At 46.0% G+C, this 27,040-nt stretch overlaps 1 protein-coding gene across 4 annotated transcripts in view; it reads left to right on the top strand.

The window, feature by feature from the left end:
* The window catches only part of RPGRIP1L (RPGRIP1 like), a 1,159,147-nt gene that overhangs the window by 1,000,776 nt on the left and 131,331 nt on the right, over positions 1 to 27,040 (top strand). For all 4 annotated transcript variants that reach the window (XM_086945185.1, XM_086945184.1, XM_086945187.1 and 1 more), the window contains exon 24: positions 19,947 to 20,031. In XM_086945185.1, coding sequence (XP_086801311.1) covers positions 19,947 to 20,031 — 85 coding nt within the window. The remainder of the gene's footprint in view (positions 1 to 19,946; positions 20,032 to 27,040) is intronic.

Here is a 27,040-nt window from a genome sequence, read left to right as displayed (position 1 = left end):
CTGTACTTAAAACTCTCTTTCAAACCACTGCAGCTGGTACAGGCGCCCACCGCTAGAGGAGAAACTGCTATACAGTCTATGCTAAGATATGAATTCAGCAGCCCAACTTCCTCGAACGGAAAATGCTACTTACTAGTATGCATCTGTTCTTGGCATGTAGGGCTGCTGACATTCATATCGCCCACCCTTCTCCCCGGTGCCTGTCACAGCTGCAGGGTTACCTTCTTAACATACATTTACATGGTCATCTCTTACTTTTCTATACTCCATCTTTGCCAAAATGGCGAAAAACAATCTGAGGATGGAGAAGATGCCCATGCGCACTGTAGTCCAGGGGAGGAGTCACCTATCTCGTGATACTTCGAAGGGGTTCCCCAGGGCTCTATTTTGAGCCCTACATTATTCAATCTGTACATGGAACCCCTTGCCAAACTGGTGGAGTCATATGGTGTGGCAATAGTCTCCTATGCAGATGACACACAACTGGTGATCAATTTGTCCCGTGATCCAGTTGTGGATGCAGAGAATTTCTCGGCTTGCCTTGTGGCTCTTGACGGCTGGATGAAACAAAACTGTCTCCGCCTTAATGGTAACAAGACGGAAGTTCTTATTGTAGGTCCACGTCCTTCCATCTGGACCTCTGCCTGGTGGCCCACTGAACTGGGCTCTGTCCCGGTCCCAGTGGACACAGTTAAGAACCTTGGCTTTCATCTGGACTCTAATCTTGCCTACACCAATCATGTGGGTAAGGTTGCGGGAAAATGCTACGGACTTCTGAAGGTCCTAAGGAAAATCCTGGACCTATTGCCCCCTAGCTACAGAAAAACCATGGTACACGCCTTGGTCACCTCCCAGTTAGACTATGGGAACTCCCTCCTATGTGGACTTAGTAAAAAGGGCCTCACACAGCTTCAACGCGTCCAGAACGCTGCAGCGAGGCTGGTCCTCAACCTCCCTAGGAGAGCCTCTGGGAAACATGCATTACGCACCCTTCATTGGCTCCCAATAAAGGAAAGAATCAATTTCAAAACCATGTGCATCACCCACCGTATAGCCCACAAAAAAGCACCTCCATATCTCCAGGTCTTGCTTCCAGTATATTGCCCTACACGTTCTTTGAGGTCGATGGGTAGCATGCAATTAGTGGTACCTCGGATACATAGAGCAAGGATGGGAGGACGCTCTTTCAGACACCACGCCAGCAACAACTGGAATAACCTACCTATCGAACTGAGGATGGAGCCCTCTGAAACCAGGTTTAGACAGAGGTTGAAAACCCATCTCTTTCCCAGGTTAAACTCAGCATAGTGTACCCTTGCCCCTGTGTCCAGCCTCTTTGAGCCTGGCCGAAGAGTTGTAGGTAGGGTTGTCAGCGCGGGGACGCACTGTTCTCTGTGCAACCAAGCGCTTAACAGATGCCATAAACTAAACTAAACTAACTCTTCCAAGACAACAAAGTGCAAACATCCGGACCCAAATTAGGCGGAGATCTATGCTAAGATATGAGTGTCAGCAGCCCTACATGCCAAGAACAGATGCATACTGGTAAGTAGCATTTTCCATTTGTACATCAATAGGTTACACACATATCAGTGAATAGTGCACAGGATTGTCACATGGGGATTAATTTGACCGAGAAGATAAAGGGCTAATTAAGCTGTGCCTACTTTCCACACAGGGATCATCCTACTAATTTTCTGGACAATGGCATGGACCAGGAACCACAGCGACTAGAAGGAACGCGCCAATTTGGGTGTGGAAATAGATCTGGTAATCAGTGGTCCCTGGAATGATCAGATTGGATATTAGAAAACAGGAATGGGCCTTGACTCGAACTTAGTCAGGCTAAGTCAACTAAACTCTAAATAACAATATGTGTGCCAGGACTGATGGTTTTTTGAAAATTGAAACTTAGTGAAGACCTCTATGAATAAAACATAAACGTCTGCTTGATCATTTGCATCATTTAATGATATTGCTTGAATTTTCTATTTTATAAATTTTTAAATGAAATATTATCTGTGTGGAAACACCTTATATCACAAATTCTATATACAAATATGTACACAATATACAAAACAATACACTTAAACAAATTTACAAATTGCACTTACACCACATCCATGCCTCATACACACTTGACAAACATACTATACAATGGTCCCTAGGTACACCGTAATGTAAACAGAATTCAACCTCCAAAATGGAAACCAATTATGCTACAGCATTTGTGGTATTTTTTTCTAATTGGACTGTTAGTCCACTGAAGGAACAATGGCGACTCCTTATTTCGTGTGACCTGGGACCAGGTCGACGCGTTTCGAACCCTCAGACTGGTGGGGTTCTCATCAGGACCAAAAAGACTCTTAAGTCTTCTCTACAACCGAGATCTTATGTGGTGGAGCTGTCTTGGAATCCCTATAGAGATGAATCCGGAGTTTGTTTTTGGAAAAGTGGGGGGGCGCCTCCTTGCTGCCAGTAACACGTCCTAGTTCCGCTCGTTTTTTCAGTCCTCGAATTTCTTTGTGCTTCAAAAATTGCCTTAGTAAAGTATATACTTCTTGTGTAACGCGGAGCTGTCGGGCCGGGGTCAGTCCCTCCAAGAACTATTGCTGCACTAGTTCTTGGAGGGATGACCCCGGCCCGACAGCTCCGCGTCACACGAAATAAGGAGTCACCATTGTTCCTTCAGTGGACTAACAGTCCAATTAGAAAAAATACCACAAATGATGTAGCATAATTGGTTTCCATTTTGGAGGTTGAATTCTGTTTACATTACGGTGTACCTAGGGACCATTGTATAGTATGTCTGTCAAGTGTGTATGAGGCATGGATGTGGGGTAAGTGCAATTTGTAAATTTGTTTAATTGTATTGTTTTGTATATTGTGTACATATTTGTATATAGAATTTGTGATATAAGGTGTTTCCACACAGATAATATTTCATTTAAAAATTTATAAAAAAAGAAAATTCAAGCAATATCATTAAATGATGCAAATGATCAAGCAGACGTTTATGTTTGGACAGGACAGGAACAGACTAATTTGCATATAGCCAGGTTGTGAGCTGGGATGGTGCAGTGAGCTAAAAAACGGTGATGGATCAAGCCCTGATCTCTTGACTGGGTAGGAGTATTCTGCATCATTCAGAAACTCTGTCCATCACCTTTTCCAAAATTGATTTTATCCACACAAAGGGGACGATTATGATGGCGGACGGACTTGCGTCCGTCCGCCACCACTGAGTGTGAGGGACCGTCCGCATGGGCAGCGGCGGTCTCTCCATGACAATTAGGATGTGACCGCCACCCTGGCGGTCACATCCTGTATTTTTTACATTGCGGCGGGTGCTGCTTGAAGCTGCACCCGCCGCAATGTAAAAAATGACAACAGTGCATTTGCATGCACAAAGCGACAGGCACCTCGCGGTGCCTGCCGCTTCGTGCACGCAAATGAAGGGGGGTACCATAGGTACCCCCCATGTGCACCCTCCACCCCCCCTTCACCTAGGGGGCCCGCAACGGGCCCCCGCAGTGAAGAACCGTATGCTTTTCCACGGCGGAAAAGCCGCCGTGGAAAAGCATAGTATTTCAGACATCCTAATATGCCTGGCGGTGTCTGATAGACACTGCCAGACATGTTAGTGCTTTTCCGCCGCGGTCGGAAGGCGACTGCGGCGGAAAAGCTGCGGACATAAAAGCAGACCCACCAGCCATCCTAATTTGGCGGTGGGTCTGTGGAGGCTCCGCAGCGGAGTTCCCGCATCCTCCGGGCCGGCGGTGGCTTCTGCCGGCCCGGAGGATGCGGGAACTCCGCAATCATAATTAGCCCCTAAGTGTGGGAGGGTATACTCAGACGTGAGTCCCTAGCTCATTGCACCATCAGGATTCAAGCAAGCCGGGCCGACGACGGCTGAAATGCCAGAAACCGGTCCCCGGAAGCTTGTCTCCTTCCCAGTATAAGAATTTGCTTGGTAGTTTGGTTTGCCCTGTTCCCACCATGCACTGGGACAGGAACAGACTAATTTGCATATAGCCAGGTTCTGAGCTGGGATGGTGCAGTGAGCTAAAAAACGGTGATGGATCAAGCCCTGATCTCTTGACTGGGTAGGAGTATTCGGCATCATTCAGAAACTCTGTCCATCACCTTTTCCAAAATTGACGTTTATGTTTTATTCATGGAGGTCTTCACTAAGTTTCATTTTTCAAAAAACCATCAGTCCTGGCACACATATTGTAATTTAGTATTTACAGATTGAATATTAGGCATGTGGATGGAACTGACAAGCAGAGGTCACTGTGAGGTGGAGGAGGCAGGAGAGGTGAGCAGAGAGATAGATCTGGCTGTCGGGCAGTGATAACTTTGGTTATTAGGTTGTTTGGGCGTTGGGCGAGACTCTCGGCAGCGTCCAGGGGGAGAACAGTGAGTTCTCTGTCCAACACTATTCCCAGATATCTTCCACCATGTGAGCTTGTGTGAGTTGTGGTGATGAAGGGCCACAATATTTACCTACATAATGAGACTAATGGTGACCTTGGGAAATAGACCTGATCACCGGCAGGAAGAAGGAGCTCATCTGAAAGATCCCTCTGCAAACTTTAAACGTGAAATCTTCATGTGTTCATTGGCGATTTTCAGCTTCCCAAAATAATTAAAAAAAAGTAAATTGCACATTTAATATACAGCTCCATCTCTTTTCATAATCACTTCATAGGAGGAATTTCCAACTAGAAGGGCAGTAGTGCATTTGAATGAGCAGCGAATTAAGTGCCTCGTTGTTGCTGCCCACATGTGTGTTTGGCAGCTTTTGTAGACCTGTTTCGCTGCGATCCACCATTCTTTAAACGTGTGATGCCATTCCTGACTTCAGCAGGCTTATGGACAGCCTTTCTCTTGTGTTACCAGCAGCTCCTCCTGTGTTATTTAAAGTGTCCGCTGTGCTCGGGAGGTGGATTGTTTAGCTTCAGTAGTAGATAAACATGGTGGGTCCGTTTATTAAGAAATCACAAATTAAATCTACACTGTAGGTTTATTTCTGTATCTGGATGCAAATGTTAAATTCTTTAGAATTCACAAGAGATATCCATGAGTATTACGGAAAACATTCAACAACCAAAGGCAGCATTTTTTTGTGAATTACAAATTCAGTTCTTCCAAAGACAATTTTGTATGCGTATTTAAGCGATGTAACTATGTAACCTGCAACTCGCTGTAACTCATGTAAAGCGATCTGATACCCCCCGGTCTAGCCAGCGCTTTATAAAACTTTTCAAATAAATACATTGTACAACGGCTGCACTTGCACATGTGTAAAAAAAACCTTCTCATAGTGTATTTTCACTTTTGAGAAAAAGCTTTACCCCCATAGATAAACTATTTTCCCTGAAACCACACGTGTTAGGGGTGTTTCCTTCCCATTCCAATCCTAGAAACGTATTCACTCCTGCCCACAATAAAAGTGAATCTCCACTTGTTGACTTACTGAAGGAGAGGTTCTGGACACCCACCCTTGTAAATGCCCACAAGCTGGTGACTGATTACGACTTTGGCGGTGCGAGAGTGGGCCGCCTCGCCTCCACCCTGCCCCAGCACCACTAAAGGTCACTGCCCGCTGCGCTCCAGATTACAGGTATTTTTGGGTCTCGCCTTTTCCATTGGAAAATGGCGAGAATTCAAGTGCTCGATCCACTAGTCAAACCACTGCAGTTTCGACTGCAGTTTCTTCACAGTGCATGTGAAAAGCGGGAGAATCACGCGACCACAAGCCTCTCGTGAACGAGCCCAGCCAGCCCATTTCCCCACAGGCTTCCCCATTGCATCACCACATCAAAGCCAACCATCTGTTGTTTTCCCAGCGTGGTGCCGTCAGCAGCTTCACTTCAGGCATCCACTCCCCCCGCCCCCTACCTCACACTTCTCACGGTCACCAGGCTGTGTTTCGCATTTCCCCCCCTCCTCCCCACTATCATTCTGCTATGCAGATAGTTTCTTTTCTCTTAATTCTAAGAATAATAAGCTCAAACTCGACCAACGTAATTGGAGTGCTTTACTTGTCCTAAAATGCCGTGTTGTCTGTCCCTCGAGCTTGCCGTTTTTTTCCTCCGGGTATCCTCCCTTGTTATAGTAGTGTAGCCACGTGTCTCTTCTTTAAGCAACTTCCGGGCCAGATCACATACATTTGGCACTGGTGAAAAAAATAGCGCACATGCTTGTTTGCACCCCTTAGCTGCTTATGTTATATAAATTGGAGCAAACGCACTCTGCAGTCCATATTACATAAAGGCTCCTCCTCGCCTTTCGCCGTTCTGGGTTCTCCATCCCCAACGTAACCTCACCCCTCCTCTTTTCACTGTTCCATCTTTGCTCTGCCTCCATTTGCCCTTTCTCTTCCCTCTGCCTCTCCTTCCCCTCCAGTCCACTCCACCTCAGTCTCTCCTTTCACGTATCCTAAGCCCACCTCCTCTGTTTTTTTCCTAAAACCCCAGCGTGCGCTCGGCCTCATGCCAGCATTTCTCCTCCCCTAATTATTCACTGCACGGCCGGCCAGCACATCAAAGGCTGCTGCTCTCCGTGCGTCTCGTCACCCGTCCTCCCTTGTAATTATTTACTTCACTTTAGTTTAACAGCTCTTCTTCCTCATCTCTGGTACACGCAGTTGAGTTTCATTGACCTTTTTTCCTCTTAAACATTAGTATAGCGAGAACAATCCCAGTGATTTTCAAAATGTGGGCACTTAATGTTTTGTTCTCGTCAAAATCCCAATGTGTTTTTAGCTTTTACTGATCTAACAGTTGCTTGTTTTAGCTATAAAGCCAATAAAATGGCCTATCGTGGTAATAATTCCTGTTCTTTACATTATGCCACGGTTTTGGATTTGAGGTTTTCTACAGTGTGGTCCGTCGCATCTAGATGCCAGAACACTTAGTTTACACAGTTGTTTAACAAAAAAGTATAGACAAAGTATAAAATCAGAGCCACACCAGTTATATTTACATTAAATTAATATTCTAGAACCCAGTTTATTGAACTTGGTGTATACCTTCATGTTTTAGTGAAGGAGGAAAGTGTTTTTTAAAGGTCTTGTGCTTTTCTTCCAATAGTTAATTAGTTTTTGTTTGATCTTGGGTTATATAATCAAGAACATTTCAGGAGTTAGATTATCCCTCTCAATGAAGGCAACACACGCAACGCCACTCAGACACGCAACGCCACTCAGACACGCAACGCCACTCAGACACGCAACGCCACTCAGACACGCAACGCCACTTAGACACGCAACGCCACTCAGACACGCAACGCCACTCAGACACGCAACGCCACTCAGACACGCAACGCCACTCAGACACGCAACGCCACTCAGACACGCAACGCCACTCAGACACGCAACGCCACTGACACACGCAACGCCACTCACACACGCAACGCCACTCACACACGCAACGCCACTCACACACGCAACGCCACTCACACATGCAACGCCACTCACACATGCAACGCCACTCACACATGCAACGCCACTCACACATGCAACGCCACTCACACACGCAACGCAACTCATCCACGCAACCCCACTCATCAACGCAACGCCACTCATACATGCAACGCCACTCACCCAAGCAACACCACTCACACATGCAACGCCACTCACCCACGCAACACCACTCACCCACGCAACACCACTCACACACGCAACACCACTCACACATGCAACGCCACTCACACATGCAACGCCACTCACTCAAAGCAACGCAACTCACTCATGCAACGCCACTCACACACACAACGCCACTCATCCACGCAACACCACTCATCCACGCAACGCAACTCATCCACGCACCCCACTCATCCACGCAACGCCACTCACTCACGCAACGCCACTCACACACGCAACGCCACTCATCCACGCAACACCACTCATCCACGCAACACCACTCATCCACGCAACACCACTCACACATGCAACGCCACTCACCCAAGCAACACCACTCACACATGCAACGCCACTCACCCACGCAACACCACTCACCCACGCAACACCACTCACCCACGCAACACCACTCACACACGCAACACCACTCACACATGCAACGCCACTCACACATGCAACGCCACTCACTCAAAGCAACGCAACTCACTCAAAGCAACGCAACTCATCCACGCAACACCACTCATCCACGCAACGCAACTCATCCACGCACCCCACTCATCCACGCAACGCAACTCATCCACGCACCCCACTCATCCACGCAACGCCACTCACTCACGCAACGCCACTCACTCAACGCCACTCACACACACAACGCCACTCATCCACGCAACGCCACTCATCCACGCAACACCACTCATCCACGCAACACCACTCATCCACGCAACACCACTCATCCACGCAACACCACTCATCCACGCAACGCCACTCACGCATGCAACGCCACTCACGCATGCAACGCCACTCACGCATGCAACGCCACTCACGCATGCAACGCCACTCACGCATGCAACGCCACTCACGCATGCAACACCACTCACGCATGCAACGCCACTCACGCATGCAACGCCACTCACGCATGCAACGCCACTCACGCATGCAACGCCACTCAGGCATGCAACGCCACTCACACACACATGCAACGCCACTCACACACACATGCAACGCCACTCACACACACATGCAACGCCACTCACACACACATGCAACGCCACTCACACATGCAACGCCACTCACACATGCAACGCCACTCACACACGCAACGCCACTCACACACGCAACGCCACTCACACACGCAACGCCACTCACACACGCAACGCCACTCACACACGCAACGCCACTCACACACGCAACGCCACTCACACACGCAACGCCACTCACACACGCAACGCCACTCACACACGCAACGCCACTCACCCACGCAACGCCACTCACCCACGCAACCTCACTCACCCACGCAACGCCACTCACTCACGCAAATACACTCACACCCACGCAGTTCCACTTTTACCCACACAGCACCACTTTCAGACACACAACGCCACTCACACCCATGCAAGCCCACTCTCACACACGCAACGCCACACTCACCCATGCAACGCCACTCACACACGCAACTCACACACGCAACACCACTCACACATGCAACGCCACTCACCCACGCAACGCCACTCACCCACGCAACGCCACTCACCCACGCAACGCCACTCACCCACGCAACGCCACTCACCCATGCAACAACAATCACACATGCAACGCCACTCACTCAAAGGCACTCACACCCACGCAGTGCCACTTTCACCCACACTGTGCAGTGCACAATAGGTCTCGCAGTAGGAAAGTTGGAGCTATTGGTTTTGTAAATGACAAAGCCCTTTATGTTTTTAAAATGAAAACAAAAATAAAAGGCATTGCTATTTGCAATTGTAATAGCTCCAACTTTCCTACTGCGAGACCTATTGGCAACGCCAGTGCTTGTTGTATTCTGGCAGGCTGTCCTTTGGCTTTCCCACGGTGGTGTGAGGATTTATCGCAGGAGAGTGAGGTCAGGGCTGGGTGTGGTAATATACAGAAGTAATTTTACGAGTCCAAATATATTTCTTAACTATTTCTACATTTAATTTTTTCTCTCAAAAGCCAAGCGATTTGAGTGTCTAAGTTATATTTACACAAACAAATGGCTTCGTGAAGCTGACAATGTATCACAAATACTGTACGGGTATCCATTGGGCGGAAAAATAAATTGTGCTAAAAGTAACTATTACTATTGTTAAAACTCCTGCCGTGTCTCTGCATGTCTTGCATCATCAGAGGGTTAGATTGCCTGGGCTGTCAGAAAAGACAAGCACTGTTGTCAGTGGCTTCTTAGGTGAAAGATATTGTACTAAAATCATGTGAAATGAAAAGCAAAGGAGGACGCTGACTTTTACGGTCATGCCTACCTGTGCTGTTAATGGAAAGCGACAAGCATCTGGCACGCTCAGGGAGCGTTTGCATCTTGTTGACACACCGCGCGCATAGACCTGCATGTTTCAGATTTCTTCTCGAGTCAGTCGCTTTGAACTCAGTCCTTTTAGCATAAGTCCACTCTCTGTAGATAAGATACGGGTACCGCTAGCAAACAAGGTTATTCGACATGCACTGCAGACAGGGCTTTAAGCGGAATGAAAACACTGGGGGTTGGTCTCTTAAAGGGGCGTGGCCAATGTAATTAAGGTAGTGGTTTAAAAACATCTACCCTAAAAATCTGTGCTTAGCATAGTTTGCCGCCCGGCTAGTGTTTTGCTGCTTCTGTCATTGCATCGCATTATATAATACAACAAGTAACATTACACCTCCAACCAGGGTTGGATTGGGATAAAAAAAAGTGGCCCAGGTGCACCCAAAAAAAGTGGCCCACATTTGCATATTTCCTTTACGCAAAACACTTCTTCAGCGAAGTTGTATGAAAAAAAAGGGGGTGGGGGGCATCTTTTATTAACTTCACTAAGATAAAAACAATTGCGCAGATTAGTGCACAATGCTGAGCCACACATAAATGCAAGTGAGACCACTTCTGCTCAGGCCCCCTGCCCCCGCTCAATCTGCATACATTAATGGGCCGGCCCAGCAAGAGAAGGGGAGTGACACATCCGCCCATTTTAAAATATATATATTTTTTAATGCAGATGTGTATAACGCAAACTCGACCCGAAGGTATTGGAGCGCTTTACTTGAGCACCGGTTACGTTACACAAGGACACATTTAGGCACAAGGAGATTAAGTGATTTGCCCAGAATCACAGGATGTGGACGCAACCCCGAGGCTCGAACTTTGGTTTCCAACACCAAAGTCGGCAAACTAGCCGTCAGACCACATCCTCTCCCCATGCCTCTAGAAAGGCCACTCAGGCACCCACTGGGCCTCTGGCAGCATCCAAACAGCACAGACAGCCCCAAGGCTGGCCAAAAAAGCAGCCCACAGCTAGAACTCGGCTACCAGCCCTTCGGCCATTTCTCGAGTGCCCGCCTAACCAATCCGACCCTGCCTCCAACAAGCCGGGACTATTGACTTTGCCAATGGTTGTTAGTCGCCTATGATAAATAAGCAATAACCATGGCTTGGTTGTATAGGATATTGAAAATGCTCCAGTTTGAATTTATGTGACTGTAAACAAACTATAACATGTCTCTTTGAAGTTAACTTAAAGACAGTGAAGGATAGTACTGCTGCAGAGTTAAGATTTGTTTTTCACCCAGAGGGGATAGCTAAGATGGAGAGTCCAATAGAGACCTGTTTCAGCACCTGCATTTAAGAACTGCCGGTGCTGAGCCCACTTAAAGCCTTGACTGCAGAGATGGAATCTTGAACATATGTCTAACTTTACTCTCTAATAGCACATCTGAAGAAATATAAACCTCCTAAGGGGTTCACTGATGCACCTGGTCCTTTTACCCTACAAAGAAGAAATTGGCACAGAAGCTGTAATATAAAAATAATGCACTTAATAACCTCAGATGAGGGAGATTGCGTCACACAGTACCCTCAGGCTACTGTAGGAGGCATTCTAAGGAGTACAGAGAACAGGGGCCTTATATATGCATAGATTACATTAGTGAGCATAAAATCAAGGGGAGGTCCTGGCACGTGTAAGCATGCTTACTGACTAATATGGCTATACAAAAATTGCTTGCTCAACAAAGCGGGAGGAGAGACATTTCTCCTTACATCAGCAAGAATAGCCTGACAGAGCTATACTACGAGCAGGTGCATTCTGACAGCTAGGCCTTTCTGAGCTTGTGCACAGGTCTGGAAGAGGGAGAAAGCAGATGGCAAGCACATGGCTAACTAAGATGGCTGCCAAGTACAAAATGGCTTTCAGCTCATGCTAACAGCGATTCTTGCAATCTTTAACATATGGTCCTTTTAGCATGTGCTAAAGACATTTCTATGATCTAGTAGGAACATAGAAAATATTTTTCACATTTATTTTCATAAATTCATCAATATCCTTATCCATTGCTAGGTGGGCATTTTTCATTCTAAACATTTCATTAAGCGGGTATATATAAGGTATACGCAGGAGTACAAAGGGAACAAAGCATTTGGTCATAACATACAGATAGCAGGAGAGAGTAATGATTATTATCACAAACAGAATCATCAATATTTTTCCAGCCCTCCGCAAAAAGCAAATCCTAGAACCATCTAGTGCAATTCTATCTAAAAAACATTTTCCATAGACGTTTCCAGTGTTCCTTTTATAAGGGCTAGAGTATCAATTAAAATATTCAAAAATAATCCTGGCTCCAGGGGACCAGGAGGACCACACAGGGTCATAGGAATTAGGACGAGGAGCCGCAAAGGGCTGCTCCTCCTCAAAAATGGGACATCCGAAATGGTACATTATTAACAAAAAAGAAGTTTTTGGGAAATTGAAGCCGCTGTACAACCAGTTTGTACGTTTGAGCCTCACAGGCTGGCTCTTGTAGTTCCCATGGTGGAGCTGCACAACTCACTTCACATCCCAGTGCTTCCGCCTTCACTGAGGTCTTAGTTGCCAGAAATGCCTGTGCTGGTTCCCTTCACCTTGGCTTCAAGATGGATTAGTGCTGACTCCCCAGGCTGGATCTGATATCTGGGCCCCTCTGGCAATGGTTGTAAGGCAGCAAATATCTATTGGTGAACAGAAGAAAAGGTCTTTAGACAAGGCATACAAATAATCTATCAACAGAGAGGATAGTCTCATAGTACTTCCTAGTCTTGGGGCGCTCCATGTAATAGCAAGGCACCCAAGAACCACGTTATCTATCTGAGAGTAAAAACCCTGGACCTATTACTCTATTTGAAGCAGCTAAGAAAGTCTGTGTTCATTTACTAAATTCTGAGGAAAAGAGAAAAACAATACAGACATACTCCAAATCCTTACATTTGTGTATTCCTAATTTATTCATCTGAAGAACCCTCAAGAAAAAAGGAAATGTTCTACACTTTTACTCATAGACTTTACTTGTACATGACTGCAGACAACTTCTAAAATGATTTCTCTAAATTAAAACGCCTACATTGTACGCTAATTTAACAGGGATTCTTATTACATAAAGCACTAAAAAAACTTCAATATAGTGGATACATACATTTCTCCAGCAGAACATGTTGTGAAGAAGAAACTCCTACAAAACAATATTTTCTTTTAAAAAATGTTTGCTGATGATCACATGGAAGCCTTTCCTGCATTCTACTTTTCACGATCCAAACTATGCAACATCAGCTCTAATAAGGACTGTCAGCTTATTTACACAGACTAGCTAATAATAATGGTGTTATCACCTGAGAATTTTAGAACAAAAACTACCCACATCTAGTTTCCCTTAAAGGTCAAATAAGGGAACAGCAATCTAGACTTACCCATCCTTTCATAATTTCATCAGACAGGATGGGCAGTAACAGCATATATTTTTTTCAAGTCAAGTCAAAAAAGTCTTTATTTCGATATTTCATCATAAAAGACACACTACACAAATCAACCCTATAAAACATTCCCAGCCCCTAAAAACAACCATTAAGATATGGGTTCATTATCCTACAGTGCAAAATCGCAAATATGAGTATGATTGTGTACTATGGTTAAAACAATAAATTAATATACATTAAGAACAAGATAAAATAGCAATAAATCACAAAATATAAGACTTCATTTAAGATTAAAATCAGTATAAAACTAATATTCATGGAACAATATAGCATTCTCCAGTACGTCAAACCTGTTACCGGATCGGCAGATTAAGGAACATTTAGTAGGGAGTTAATTATTCTAGACCGCAAGATCCAGGCCCAACTAGTAAATTTAGCAACCCCAATTACCACCATAATGAGGTATCGGACTTCAGAATTCTACTAGCTGTCTTCGCCGATCGTGTACCAGATGCCCTACAAACTGGGCGTAACCACTTATGTCTTGGGGCATGGTATACGGGGCAAGCGAATAGAAAGTGGTCAACTGTTTCTGCCAACTCTATACAAAATGGGCAGTATCCATTGCCACTGTTAGCCCAAGACTTTGTTAAACCCCGTAGTGGTAGTGTGCCAACCCTAAACTGATGGAACAACTTGCGATCCCAAGGCCTGGTAATGATATTCCAATAATCTTCAAGGAGACAGACGTCCTTCACAGACACAAATGATGCCGTCAGTTAGCCACCTGTCAATGAAGCATGTCTTTTAGAAACAGCCCATCCCCAATACAGATCTCTCAACACCTTTTTCGGGGGAAAGGTTGCTGTATCCGGATTACACCAGAGCTCCCCCAACCCCATATCAGCCAGTGTTGTTCTGAGGTCAGTTAACCAACCTATCCTATAGGAACCCCGGAGGTTTCGAACTTCTAACAGGGCTTTAGCATAAAGGGATAGTTCAGGCGTAGTCCACAGGCGCCGCCAAAACGCCAATGGTCTATAGCGCGCAACATCCTCAACCGGTTGGCACCCTAGGTCGTAAAGTAGAGGGATACGGGTTGTAGACTGCGGAAGACCCGCAGCTGTCCTAAGAAATTTTATTTGGGCCACTTTAAGGGGATCCAAATTACTGTAACCCCAGAGCTCTGCACCAAACAACACAGCTGGCAAGATTTTGGAGCCGTAGATCTTCATGAGAGGGGACATGGGTTTTGTTAGGGAGCATCTATGTTCTTTAAGTAGAGCTCCTCTCAATTGGGCATCCTTTAGAGTAAGTATGTCTATCTGGGGTTTCCAGCTTAAATTATCACTAAAAGTGACACCAAGATAGGTAAAGACCGATGTCTGTTCAAGGGTAGCCCCTCCCATTGTTACCCTAGCTTTAATTGGGCTCCTCCCCCTGAGAACCATAAACTTGGTCTTGCCAACATTAACCTCTAGCTCATGCTTGCGGCAAAACAGCATATATATATACCTTTTTTTCTTCATTTTATTATGGCTAACAATTTTAAAACAGTATTACTGAATAGCCAATTAAATGTCTCGTGGCTGTTTCACAGACAGATTAGATAGGCTCAAAAGAGAGTGAGGAAAAAAGAGAGAAAACATAAATTTACGGTCATGCCTGCCTCTGCTGTTAATGGAAAGCGACAAGCATCTGGCACGCTCAGGGAGCGTTTGCATCTTGTTGACACACCGCGCGCATAAACCTGCTTGTTTCAGATTTCTTCTCGAGTCAGTCGCTTTGAACTCTGTCCTTTTAGCATAAGTCCACTCTCTACCGCTAGCAAACAAGGTTATTCGACATGCACTGCAGACAGGGCTTTAAGTGGAATGAAAAAAACTGGGGGGAGGTCTCTTAAAGGGGCGTGGCCGATGTAATTAAGGGAGTGGTTTAAAAACATCTACCCTAAAAATCTGTGCTTAGCATAGTTTGCCCCCCGGCTAGTGTTTTGCTGCTTCTGTCATTGCATCGCATTATATAATACAACAAGTAACATTACACCTCCAACCAGGGTTGGATTGGGATAAAAAAAATCGGCCCAGGCACACCCAAAAAAGTGGCCCAGGCGCACCCAAAAAAAGTGGCCCACATTTGCATATTTCCTTTACGCAAAACACTTCTTCAGCGAAGTTGTATGAAGGGGATGGGGGGGGCATCTTTTATTAACTTCACTAAGATAAAAACAATTGCACAGATTAGTGCACAATGCTGAGCCACACATAAATGCAAGTGAGACAACTTCTGCTCAGGCCCCCTGCCCCGCTCAATCTGCATACATTAATGGGCCGGTCCAGCAAGAGAAAGGGAGTGACACATCCGCCCATTTTAAAATATATATATATTTTTAATGCAGATGTTTATAACGCAAACTCGACCCGAAGGTATTGGAGCACTTTACATGAGCACCGGTTACGTTACACAAGGACACATTTAGGCACGAGGAGATTAAATGATTTACCCAGAATCACAGGATGTGGACGCAACCCCGAGGCTCGAACCTTGGTTTCCAACACCAAAGTCGGCAAACTAGCCATCAGACCACATCCTCTCCCCATGCCTCTAGAAAGGCCACTCAGGCCCCCACTGGGCCTCTGGCGGCATCCTAACAGCACAGACAGCCCCCAGGCTGGCCAAAAAAGCAGCCCACAGCTAGAACTCGGCTACCAGCCCTTCGGCCATTTCTCGAGTGCCCACCTAACCAATCCGACCCTGCCTCCAACAAGCCAGGACTATTGACTTTGCCAATGGTTGTTAGTTGCCTATGATAAATAAGCAACAACGATGGCTTGGTTGCGTAGGATATTGAAAATGCTTCAGTTTGAATTGATGTGACTGTGAACAAACTATAACAAGACTCTTTGAAGTTAACTTAAAGACAGTGAAGGATAGTACTGCTGCAGAGTTAAGATTTGTTTTTCACCCAGAGGGGATAGCTAAGATGGAGAGTCCAATAGAGACCTGTTTCAGCACCTGCATTTAAGAACTGCCGGTGCTGAGCCCACTTAAAGCCCTGACTGCAGAGATGGAATCTTTACATAGGTCTAACTTTACTCTCTAATAGCACATCGGAAGAAATATAAACCTCCTAAGGGGTTCACTGATACACCTGGTCCTTTTACCCAATAAAGAAGAAATTGGCACAGAAGCTGTAATATAAAAATAATACATTTAATAACCTCAGATGAGGGAGATTGCGTCACACAGTACCGTCAGGCTACTGTAGAAGGCATTCTAAGGAGTACAGAGAACAGGGGCCTTACATATGCATAGGTTACATTAGTCAGCATAAAACCAAGGGGAGGTCCTGGCACATGTAAGCATGCTTACTGTCTAATATGGCTTTACAAAATGTGTTTGCTCAAGAAAGTGGGAGGAGAGACATTTCTCCTTACATCAGCAAGAATAGCCTGACAGTTCTATACTACGAGCAGGTGCATTCTGACAGCTAGGCCTTTCTGAGCATGTGCATGGCTCTGGGAGAAAGCAGATGGCAAGCACATGGCTAACTAAGATGGCTGCCAAGTACAAAATGGCTTTCAGCTCATGCTAACAGCGATTCTTGCAATCTTTAACATATCTTTATCATTGCATCCATAAACAATATTAGTTTGCAAGCAGTTTAGTTCTAATCAGCCATGCCCACCCCAGAAATTTTGCTGTGGCTACATATACAGTCATATTGGTGCAGGTACAAATAATTCTTAGAGCAACCAGTCCACTATTAGTGCCTAGTAGCTTGCACATTGGGCGCACCCAGAACCGGCGGGGGCCACATATGCTGGACATTCAAACAACAAGTGTCCGATAGTTTCAGAAAGCGCCGAACATCCTGGACACGAAGGCTTGTCTCCTGTAGACCATCTGCTAGTAAAAGCCCTTACAGGCAAGCTCCCAACTCTCAATTGAAAGTAGAGTTTGCGGTCCAGGGAATTCATGATAGTGTCCCAGAAGTTTTCCAAGTTCGGGCTCTCTTTGATGATCAGAAACATACCGGTCAAGGAACAAGGGTCTGTTTTCCTAAAAAGCTTGGTGGCCAGGGACTTCCAGTAGAGGTCCTTGAGTACCTTCTTTGGAGGAAAATTTGAGTTCACTGGATCCTCCCATAGTTCTTTGAGGCCTAGTTCACATAGCATGCCCCGTATATGCACCAGCCATTTAATTTTATGGGAGTTACCACTAGTAATTATATCCAGCAGAACCCGAGAGTAAGTGGCCAGTTCTGGCGTGGTCCAGATCCGCCTCCAGTATAAAACTGGGCGTAGGGATGCAATGATGGCTATTGGAGAGAGCCCTAGGTCATAAAAGAGGGGGGTCAGGGGGGTGCTCTGGGTAATTTGATTAGATTCCGTAAAAATGAGTTTCAGACACCGTCATTTCCCTGAGGTTCTCATGCCCCCATATTTCGACTCCTTATAAAGCGAAACTAACCACTTTACCCTTATAGACCTCTAGGACAGGGGATATCGGTTTAGTGAGGGACCTCGAGTGTTCCAAGCACAGAGCACCAGTGAGCTGGCGATGTTTCAGAGTGGTCAGCTCAATCTGGTGCTTCCAGCATAGGTCATTCTGGATACACACACCTAGGTAACTGAAGGGCTGGACCCTCTCCAAGGGGCGGCCATTCATGGTAACTGAACCTTTAAAACTTTTTGGAGCATTAAAAGTCATAAACTTAGATTTTAGTACATTAATTTCTAAACCTCGTGTGGTGCAGAATTCATCAAAAAGCTTCAGGGCCTTTTGCGACCCACTTGGGGTTTTTGCTACTATGAGGCAATCGTCGGCGAACATTAAAATAGGGATTTTAGCTCCTGCAAGATTTTGGGCATCAACATTGGAATTAACTAGTATTCTGGCAACACCATTAATGTAAAGGGAAAATAGAGTTGGGGCCAATACACAGCGCTGCCGGACTCCAGATTCGACAGGGAACTGAGTTGTAACATTGCCGGGACTACCCCATCTAATCTGGGCGTAATTTAGGTCATGGAGTTTTTTAACCAATGAGAGTAAAGGCCCAGGTAAACCCATGTCTTTAAGGACGTTCCACAAAGTTGAGCGGGGAACCAGGCGAAGGCCGCTCTCGGGTCTACAAAGGCGACATATAGACTGCCGCTGCCCAATGTCACAGTCTTCCAGTACAGCATTGGAAAATGTAGTACCTGGTCGACAGTGCTTATAGATGTTCTGAAACCTGCTTGTAAATTAGACAAGATATTTTGGTCCCATGCCAGTATTTTTTCAAGGATCAGCCTGCCAAAAATTTTTTGTGAGGTGTCAATCAGGCTAATCTGCCGATAATTTCCAGGCAAGGATTTGGTATGGGTGCACCCTTGGCAATCAAATTTGACAGAAGGAGAATATATGGGCCCCAGGAATCCCTGCCCTGCAAAAATAAATCAGCGGGTATACCATCGATACCTGGCGCTCTACCAGGGATCACTAGGTCTAGGGCACGTTCCACGTCTTTCAGAGTGAATGGATCCTCCGTAAATGGCAAGAGTGGAATCTCCGGGGAAGGATTTAAAACGTCACCCTTCGCATATTGTGGCTCAAAGTAAGGTACCCATTGGTCACATGGAACCCAATTCTGGGGTTTCTCAGGGTTACCATCCACACCCCACTTGAAAACATTCCAGAATTTTCGCGTGTCTTTATGATATCCCGCCTCCTTTAAATCACTCCACTTTTGCTCGTCCCAGTTGCGTTTGGTTTTAGAGACGGCATTTTTGTAGGCAGCCCTAGCCAGTCGGATTTTCAAACTAGGCCCGGTTTTGATCGCTCTACCCAGATCCAGGCGGGTCTGTCTACATTCCCCTGTGTACCATCTAGGGGGTAGAGGTGCTCGAGAGCAATTTGAGGTACTAGGCCTAACAAAGAGGCTCTTTAAATCGCCAAAAAATGCTTCATGAATCCTAGTTGCCTCCATGATCGTTACAGTTGCTGTGCCCTTTTTAGATAAAACCTCTAGGTCGCTTGTTGCTTGAGCTAGCTTGATAGATATAGATTCAGTGCTCTGTTGGGTAGTTAAAACCTTGGAACATCGGACATGACGCATGTCGTTTGTTACAACAGTGTCAATGAGAGTGGTGACTACTAGGAGCAGTTTCATTCTGACAGCTAGGCCTTTTTGAGCATGTGCACAGATCTGGAAGAGGGAGAAAGCACATGGCTAACTAAGATGGCTGCCAAGTACAAAATGGCTTTCAGCTCATGCTAACAGTGATTCTTGCAATCTTTAACAGACCAAGAGTGTCGATTGCATGGGAGGAGGTTCCCCGGACCCACCGTAGTAACCTACCCAAAGTATTTTGTGCTGTTACTAGTTTTCACCACCTTGCATTTTTCTCCATGGGGTGAAATCCAGCAAGAGCTGAACGTTTCTATCAAAAACAATCTGTCTCATTGAGTAACTGGAAGAATAATGCTGGAAGGGAGATGCCTTCCATTTTGATGCACGCGTGCAATGTAACCAAGGGGTCAGCCTCCACTCGGTGATTAATTGTTCTTTCTTCTCCACAGTGATTTTGGTGGATAGAGAAAATAATCAAGAAAGAAGGGATTTCCTGAAATCTGTACTCAAAGGAGCAGAGAAAAACAGCGACAGGTAACTATTGATAAATGTGCATGACCGCCTGTTGATGCTATTTTTGGTATTTCAACGTGTGAATATGCTGTGAATGTGGACATACCACCTGTTTTCCGTGTGCCAATCTTAGTTATTGTTTTCATCAGGGCCGACAGGATGTTATGCGTCCTTTATTGATGTGTTTGAATGCTTGAAGTGTATATTTACTAATTTCCTTATAGAGACATGATAGCGTTACACATACAGCATAGAGTCTTAATGTTTTCCATGACAATAAAAATGAACTGACCAGATTCCAGCGCCAAGATTCAGTTTTTGAAACAACCCGATAATGGTACAGGTTACATTTGAAGTAGAAAAGGCTGGACTTTGTTGTGTTTATAATCGGCTAAGGTTTAAAACACATATTTTTGCCATTTTTTTCAAGCCGGGGGTGACAAGTGTCATCACTGAGGGGGGGGTGACAAAATGGCAAAAATATGTGTTTAAAACATATTTTTGCTATTTTGTCACACCCCTTAGAGATGACACCTGGGGCGGCCCGCACCCCCCTTCCTGCGCCCCTGCTGCACATCAAGAGAAAAGTAATCCCATTTCAATTATTAGGACATATGCACACATTAACAGATAAACCAGCTAAGGGACCGACCCGCCAGCTCATGCTTATCAAAATACACCCCAACTGACAGCTGACATGAATACACAGCACAATCTAGATACAGTCTTCATCCCAGATACATTGCTCCCACCCAGCAATATACACCCAGCTATATTTCCAATGTATAGATAGTATACACAAAGAGGACGACTCGTTATCACCCACAGGTCTACGCTGCATTCAAGCCAAAAGTAACAACTAAGACACTTGATCTGTTCACCTGACATTTTTCACTCTTAGCATCCCAGTCACATCCTCCTCAATTTTGATTTACAGATCCCTCAAAACCAACAATAATTTCACGAAAGTAGTATTGGACTTGTTTGGTGCCTTTTTTTCAGCACTCCCACCCTTTCTGTATCAGAAATTTCTATCTTTCCGGTAATGACGCATTAAGGCTATGAAACAATCATTCAACATACTCTAGAGCTTTCAACATTTAGCAATACACATTCAAACTCACCCATTCCAAAGGCAAACCATTAACCTCCTCATGGTATCCTCTCTCTCAATGCATTGCAAATTTTAAATCCTCCATCGAATGCATATACCACTATGCCAGCCCATTCTCCATGCTCCACACCCCATCTATTCCCAACCGACCAATAAGAGGTACACATAACTATCATTTCCTTAACAACTTGCTCCTGGATGCCTCGGGAGGAACTTTTCATCCTCTTCAACGCTTACCATCCCATGTCACATGTTATAGTACAGGTTTGAAAACCTATGTGGAAGTTAATGCACCATTGAAAACGCAGTCGGCCAGGCAAAAACTCTCAGCCCCATTGTACACATAAGACCCCTCAGAGAACAAATGCACCATAGGAAAACAGGAAAACAAATGAAGATGGCCTAAGGATTTCCATGAAAACAGCAACATTTTAAACATGCAACTCAGCTCTAAAGTCTCTCTTCATCCAGTCCAAAGTTAACTTTTACAAAATGAACATCAACAATGCAACAACCAGAATCAAAGCTCACTTCAAGTTGTCAAAAACGGCATCAAACCACTCTTAGACTCTCATCTCACATTCTGTACACAAATACAACACCGCCAATCCCTTCTTCGCTGAGAAGATAAACAAGTTAGATGTCACAATGACCAGACAAAGCAGGCATCAACCTCGCCTACAATACTTCATCGCTCTGCAATCACTAGAGAATCCTCAATTACCTGTTGCACAAAGAATTCATCAATATTTGCAACACTCTACAGGCCACCTCCTATGAAGATTATCTTCTGCCTTAATCTATCATAAAATAGTTTTACAGAGATGTCGTAAAACCATTTCTCAACATCGTCAATGCCTCCCTCAGGGATAACTTTCCTGGATAACTTCACAATGTAACAGATCATCCCCTGGTTAAGAAAATTTAGTCTGGACCCAGATGAATTTGACAACTAATAACCCTTTACCCACCTTCTTTTTATCAGAAAATTCACTGAAAAAGCAGTGGTCGTACAAAGTCTAATTCACATAAACAAGAACAACATCCTACAGGTATCGAGGGATCTTTCCCCTGCCCCACCATCTTCAACTTCTACATGCAATTTCTTGCTTTCTATAAACCAGTGACATCCGAATCGAATTATGACATTTAACTCGATCTTAAAATCTTTTCATTTAACAAGTCAAAAACTTTATATCTTCTTTGAGTTGATTCAGTACTGGGTGTCAAATACCTATGTAATGCTCAATCTGACATAAACAGAATTCCTCTTGTTCTCCGATTTCACCATGCAGTCACTGATTGAAGCCTCGTTTTCAGAAATAAACCATAACTGCTTACATTCCCTTATTAAGAGGAAGTGGAAATGTCTTGGGTTAGCTTTGACACAAGCACCTGCTTCAAAAACACATCACTAAGAAAACTAAAATAGCATGGTAACAGCTCTCACACATCAAAAATTGAAACCCTTAACTTTACTAATGCGACTTCAGGTAAATAATACAACCCTTGGTCCTCTCTCACCTGTTGGGAGGCAACGCTCAGCTTGCTAGCGTAGCGAAGGCCACATAGGTACCCCCTAATGGCATCCTCTACTAGGGTGACCAAGTGGCATGGGTGCAAATTCAGGACGGTGAGTGTAAAAATTCAGGACAAAGGGTCAAAATTCAGGACAAAAATTCAGGACAGGAGGTCAAAATTCAGGACAAAACTTCGGGACAAAAGGTACATTTTACAGACACTTCAAAGGAGGTCGCACTATTGTATATAAGTAATCCCATCTATATCCAAACATATTCATCCATTTGTAAACCTATCCATCATGTATCCTTCCTTCCATCCAACCCCCATCCACACTTTCACTCATCCATCCATACCTTCACCCTATCCATCCGTACACTCATCCATTAACCCTTTCAAACCCTCCAGCCACCGTGTCACTTACTCATCCTTCCACTCATTCCTCTTTTAAGTCATCCATCCTCCCTTTTTCTCTCCATTGACCCTTTCACTTAGCCATCCTTCCCATCCATCCTTCTACTCATCCACTCATGAATCCATCCATTGACTCTATCACTCATCCATCCTTTCACTCATCTATCCACCCATTCATTCGCCCATCATCCACCCTTTCACTCATCCATCCTCTCGCTCATTATCCATCCATTCACCCTTTCATTCTTCCATTCACCCTTTCACTAATTCATCCTGCCATCCAACTATCCCTTTTCTCACTCACTCGCCCACCTTTTCATATTAATTATGAGCTGAGTCTTTATCTGCAGAGTTGCATACGGAAGAGGCCCATCAAGAATTTCACCCTTGTTGTAGTTCCCAAGGCAAGTTCTAGGATAGGCCATGGAACGGACATATCCCTCACCCTCAATCTAAAATGGAGAACTTCTTCTACGGATATCGATGAACGCAGAAATTGAGCAGGCAGGTTGAGTTCAGTAACTTGCAGGCAATAAACACAACCCCTTAATCGGTCACAATGGACTGAGGGAGTCCTAAAGTTGCAACCAGGCACAGGCTGCTGGCCACCTTCAGTACACACCGAGGTCCGCCGCAGATGCTTACCTCGTTCTTGTTCCCGGTGAAAGTCGAGGTGGGGAGCCATAAGGAGTCCTGGGGGAAAGGTATGGGTGCCAGTTGCACAGCGGACTTCTCTATGTATGCAGTGAGGTAGTAGCAACGTAACCGCCATAGTAGTGCTTCCGAAGACCTTAAAGCAGGTGCCAAGTAGCCCGTTCCGTGAAAGCTACAGACAGCGGCGCCATTAGAGCGTGAAACAAAGGCGGAGACCTGCAGCACCAAAGAAGCTGTGGAGACTGGCCAGGCGGGCGCCTGGCTCCTGCAACACTGAGCAGCGCCTGCGCCTTATCATCTATGCAGTGTCCCTGACGTGAATAAGGAGGATCACAGGACCTCGGACAGCAGCAGGGGGTGGCGCTTGCCCCCGCATGAACCTGAACTGGGATGGCACGCATGATGCACTAATTCTCATGCCCAGAGGCCCAGGTGAAGGGAGAGGAGAGGAGGGACGCTCCATGTCTGCATCAACCGTTTTGTAGGTTCGGTAGATTTGCTCTCTGGATGCAGTCACATAGACTATCTGGGGCGGACGCATTCAGATCATAACCCCCACCTACTCCGGGTCAAGTGGCCAAACACTGGCCAGGTCACAAGTGTCTGGTGCCTCCAGCCAACAGCGCTCGAGGATCCACCCTTTCGTGCGGCTCTAAACGCTGCTATAAATACCCTTTTCGACATCAACACAGGTTCGGGTACAGTTACGGGGCGGAATGGTAAACACTCAAAATGGTGGTCCAGCTGGGATATCCATAGGCAGCGGGACGGAGATGTGGCATGCTTCAAGCAGATGCTCCTTCGACTTGAAACCGCTGCGATGATGGACCCTGGCAGCTCACACTGTTTGGCCAAGGTGAGGCGCGAGCATGTGGAATTACTGGAGCGGTTGGGCTGCTTAAATTACGCTGCCCATTCTGCTCACATCCATGCCACCGCGGATTGAGCAGGTCACCTGCAGGCATGTTTGATAAGACAGGAGCAGGCGTGACGGCCTGTTCTCTCATTGCACTTGGAGTTGGGTCACCTGCTATACACCCAGCGGGAAATCACTGTGAGTTCATTAAGCATTACACTACCTTGTACGGCTCGCTCGTCACTATGGACCAACTCATGCTGGACGGGTTCCTATCCCCTCTCTCCCACCCACTATCAAACCACAACAGCAGACAGAACTGGAAGAACCAATTGCACTCTGAGATCCAAGAGGCCATTAGAGCGCTGGCCTCTTGGAAAGCACCCGGTCCAGATGGCCTGCCAGCGGCGTACTATAAAGCATACTCCTCAGAACTAGCTCCTCATCTGTTGGCCCAATATGAGGCATTGATGGAGACCTCATTGCTCTTGAAAGCAATGCAGAAATCCCTGCGTGTCTCCTTACCCGAGCCAGATAGAGACCCTGAGTTGCTAGGCTCCTACCACGCAGTGGCACTCCTCAATACTAACTACAACATTTTGGCTAAAACACTGGCGGAGCGCCTAGCCCCCCTGGTCCCAGCGTTGGTACATGCTGACCGAAACGGATTCGTACCATCTAGTAGCACGTCCCTAAACCTGCGCCGCTTCTTTTTCCTTGTGGCCAGATACTCAACAGCTCATTGTCCGCATTCAGGATGCATGCGCCTCGATTTAGAGAAGGCGCTTGACACACTAGAGTAGGACTATCTATTTGCCACCCTGTCTCGATGTGGCCTGGGCAATCGTTTTCTTCTCCTGATCAGACTTTTATACACCCTTCCCACGGCAAGAGTGATGACGGGTCCATATCTGTCAGGACCAGTGACCATCGGTCAGGGCACCAGACAGGAATGCCCACTATCCCCGCTATTATTCTCCCTAGCCATAGAACCATTGGTGGCAGCTCTCCACGGGGGGAGCAGAATGTGGGGTCCCACTGGGGAACGGGATGCTTTTGGTCTTACTCTACACGCACAACCTCCTTCTTTATGTTAAGGACATCAGGGTGCCCTGCGATGATGTCACAAAAACGCTCACCGATTTTGCATCCTTTCTTGCCTGCGTGTTAACTGGGCAAAATTATGCCTGTACCAATTTTACCCAACTGCCCCCGATCCAGAACTGATTATTAATGGAGGGAGCGTGCGGTGGCAACCCGCTGTCTTCTGCTCCTTGGGGGTCAGGTCCTACCATCAGCCCAACAACTTTGATCGTTGGTAATATCGCACGTGCGATGATCGCCATTGAATCGCAGAAGACCTTCTGGCGGAGCCTACCACTAACAATTATGGGCCGCATTGCCCTGCTTAAGATGGTGGTGATGCCCGACTCTTGTACTCCTTCACTAATCTGCCACTTCACATCTGTCCCCCTGTTTTCCGCTCCTTAGAGGGCACAATGAGAGATTTCATATGGAATGCCACGCGCTGCAGAGTCGCACTGTCTAAGCTATATCTACCGGTGGACCAGGGGGGACTTGCAGTGCCCAACATGGAACTCTACTGCTTGGCAGCACAGCTGCAATGGGTAGCCAAATGGGTTGGCAGGCAACACTTGAAAGACAGCCATACACCAGCAGGCCAGGACTTGCTTGTCCAGCCTTTGACTATTCCATCCTGGGAGATGGGAACCTGCACCTGAAAGGTTGATGCTAGCATTGGCCTATAGATGCTTCAAGAGCACCTTATCTCTTACTAATATCTACACTCCGCACGTTCCTGCTTTGCCCATACTGGGCATGCCGAGAGGGCAGCACAGCTTCACCAGGACAGATTTCTCTACCTGGTAGGCGGGGCTACAGACACCCTTCGACACGCTGGTGACGGAGTATGGCCTGCCACAGTTACAGTTCCTGCTGCATGCCACTCTACTCCCAGCATTACGGGTGTTGTGGGCGGACATGTCACAGGAATCTGCGACACACCATGCTATTCAATGCATTCACATTATGGGCACAGGGAGACACCTCGTTAGATGATTTTCTGAATCCCTGTGAACACATGCAACGCAACACCTGACCTCCCTCAGAAAACACTGGGACACTGATATTCATCACCTTAGTACTGATAAAGAATGGACGGGCATTCTGGAGGGACCCGTACTTTTATCTAGGAATGCCAGATTCCGCCTCATGCAATTTTACATAATTCATACTGCATACCTCACGCCAGAAAAAATAGATACTTTCAACGAACGGACTCTCACCATCCTCAATGCAAATTGGTGAACGCAGACCTAGTCCACATGCTGTGGGGCTGTACTGCCTTAACTGCCTACTGGCTTGCAGTCCCCACTCATTTGGCAGATTGCACCGAATGCACAGTGGAAAACACATGGGAGGTGTGCCTTTTGGATCTTTATCGCAGATAT

This window comes from Lissotriton vulgaris, chromosome 12 (assembly GCF_964263255.1).
Source record: "Lissotriton vulgaris chromosome 12, aLisVul1.2, whole genome shotgun sequence".
In the NCBI taxonomy this organism is placed as follows: Eukaryota; Metazoa; Chordata; class Amphibia; order Caudata; family Salamandridae; genus Lissotriton; species Lissotriton vulgaris.
This window is presented reverse-complemented; position numbering and strand designations above follow the sequence as displayed.